This window comes from Trypanosoma equiperdum (genome assembly GCF_001457755.1).
Source record: "Trypanosoma equiperdum strain OVI genome assembly, contig: ctg_355, whole genome shotgun sequence".
Classification (NCBI taxonomy): Eukaryota; Euglenozoa; class Kinetoplastea; order Trypanosomatida; family Trypanosomatidae; genus Trypanosoma; species Trypanosoma equiperdum.
The window spans coordinates 688-2,769 of NW_027124260.1; the positions used below are offsets into that span (position 1 = coordinate 688).

Sequence of the window (2,082 nt, forward strand, 5' to 3'; positions counted from 1 at the left end):
AGGAACAAAACGACCACGGAGAGTGCTGTGACTTCAAACTAAAAAGGAACACACGGGACGATAAGAATTTACAACGCTCAAACCGATAGGAAATGGGGAGGTTTTGAGCTGACACACATCCGTGAGGAAACGGAAAACAGAAACGAATAAAAGTAATCGCTTGCAACCATACTCATTTTCCAGAGTTGCAGCATGGTGATGTTAAGAAAGAAAAGGACGTACACATACACACACACCTCCACAGGCATTCGTATATTTCCTTTCCGGAAAACAAAATAAAAACAAACTGACAAACTTTGACCAAAAGTCAATGAAGACAATATGAAATAGTAGTTGATGGAGAGAGGGAAACAATAAGCGCACCCAAGAGGTTAATATGAGCGAGACAATCATCAGACACGACCCCGACACTGTTGTAAACACTCGCCACTACCATCCGGCCATCGATGGATAATCTTCAATTGTTAAAAGCGGTCGCCTCATGGCATCGCCCAGTGAAACATTTATCATTTCATGTGCCTTTGCCATTACGAGTACTTCTCGCTCAATATCCAAGGCACTGTACCGCAAAAACGGTTTGAGATCCGCTTTGCTGTCAGCTAAAACAGCCCAGCACGCATTAGCCAATGTTATGTGTCGCCGTGCAAGCAATGCTGCAAGCCGGTCAACGGCCAAGATTAGTTCCGCCAAACCACATCCAACAACATTGTGATAAATTGACGGCACGTGTCTCCATGAATCGGTAGAGCTTATGCTCTCTTCATGATTTACCACTGCCTCACCTGGTATCGCACTCTGCTGTGGGAAATCGAACAAATCGTCTACCCATCGTGTCAGGGGGTGTACTTCTCCCGCTTGTCCTGAAATCGTTGCATGAAGACCTCCAGCGGGTGATGGAACAATAAGCTCGCCGAAACGGTGCGGTGAATTCCGGTAGTTTGCTGCTGCAGGTGCCGATGCCACCTCTTGACCTGATGTGAGAATAAGTTCAGCAGTTGTGTGGTGAAGAAAGGGCTGTTTTGCAGGGACGCCCGGTGCCCAGTGAAGAAGAAAAGGCACGGCATGAAGCCGGTTCCGCCAAAGCACCGTGCGCCACTGCCAAAGCAGATGGTGCTGCTCAATAACTGGTGAAAGTACATATGACGGCACCGTCTTTCCGACAAAAGTGGAGGAATGTGACGCCTGCAGGCTCCGCTTGGGGGAAACAGACATTCGAAATATCGTTTGTGCTGGAGTGCGGAAACGGTGCAAAAACTCAGTGTGATTACAGCACTAATACAATTAGAAGCGGAGAGCCTTCTTCCTTTGGTATATATATGTATATTCCTCTTGTTGATTTTCTGCTACTGCTTCCACAAGGCCAAGAATCCGTTTAAGTGATCGTCAGGAAGGATGCTTTACCTCCTAAAGTTTTGACAAAGAAGGTGTGAGGAGAGAAGAGAGAAGTGATAAATATGACCCCCATCACTTTTTCCCCTTCTGCTTTGTCGAAAGATTGTCCTTCCACCTGTCTTTTTTTATTTTCCTGTAATCGCTTACACTTCATGCAACCAGTGGTAGGGTGCACCGCTGGAATCAGTTTTCCCCGTTCAGACTCACAACTTCAATATATTAACATTAAAACTTTCATCTACTGCTTACCACCACACCGGCGGTGCAAACGACCTCCGGGCTCCTTCTATTTCGTGACATATTATCCCGCTTAAGAAAAAAAAAACATATGCGATGACAAATAGCCGTTACATCTCCGTTCCCCCGTCCCCCCTTCCTTCGAGTCAAAACATACAAACGCGTCCCCTCCTTCTCATTCTCCTGCGTTTTCCATGGAAGAAATATACCTAAGAACAAACGCACTCAAATATAATTAGAGGTCAAAAGGAAATGATAATAACAATTTTTTTTTAAAAAAAAAAGCAATCAACAAAAATGGGAACTAAAGGTAAACTGGCATATAAAGGGGGACTTTTTGGTGGGTGGAGAGTTACTGAATGGAAAGAAAATGCAAGTGGGAGCGAAACCGCAATGTAGAAAAAAAATGAAAGAGGAAAATCGGTTTGGAATTATGTGATTGGGGGGGGGGGG

The 2,082-nt window shown here is 45.1% G+C and overlaps 1 protein-coding gene across 1 annotated transcript; it reads right to left on the bottom strand.

The window, feature by feature from the left end:
• Positions 1-429: 429 nt before the first annotated feature.
• TEOVI_000137500 (uncharacterized protein) lies at positions 430-1,212 on the bottom strand (the record flags this gene model as incomplete). Its single annotated transcript, XM_067224609.1, has 1 exon — positions 430-1,212. One exon carries the CDS (start codon positions 1,210-1,212, stop codon positions 430-432), a length of 783 nt encoding a protein of 260 aa, XP_067080710.1.
• Between the last annotated feature and the right edge of the window lie 870 nt (positions 1,213-2,082).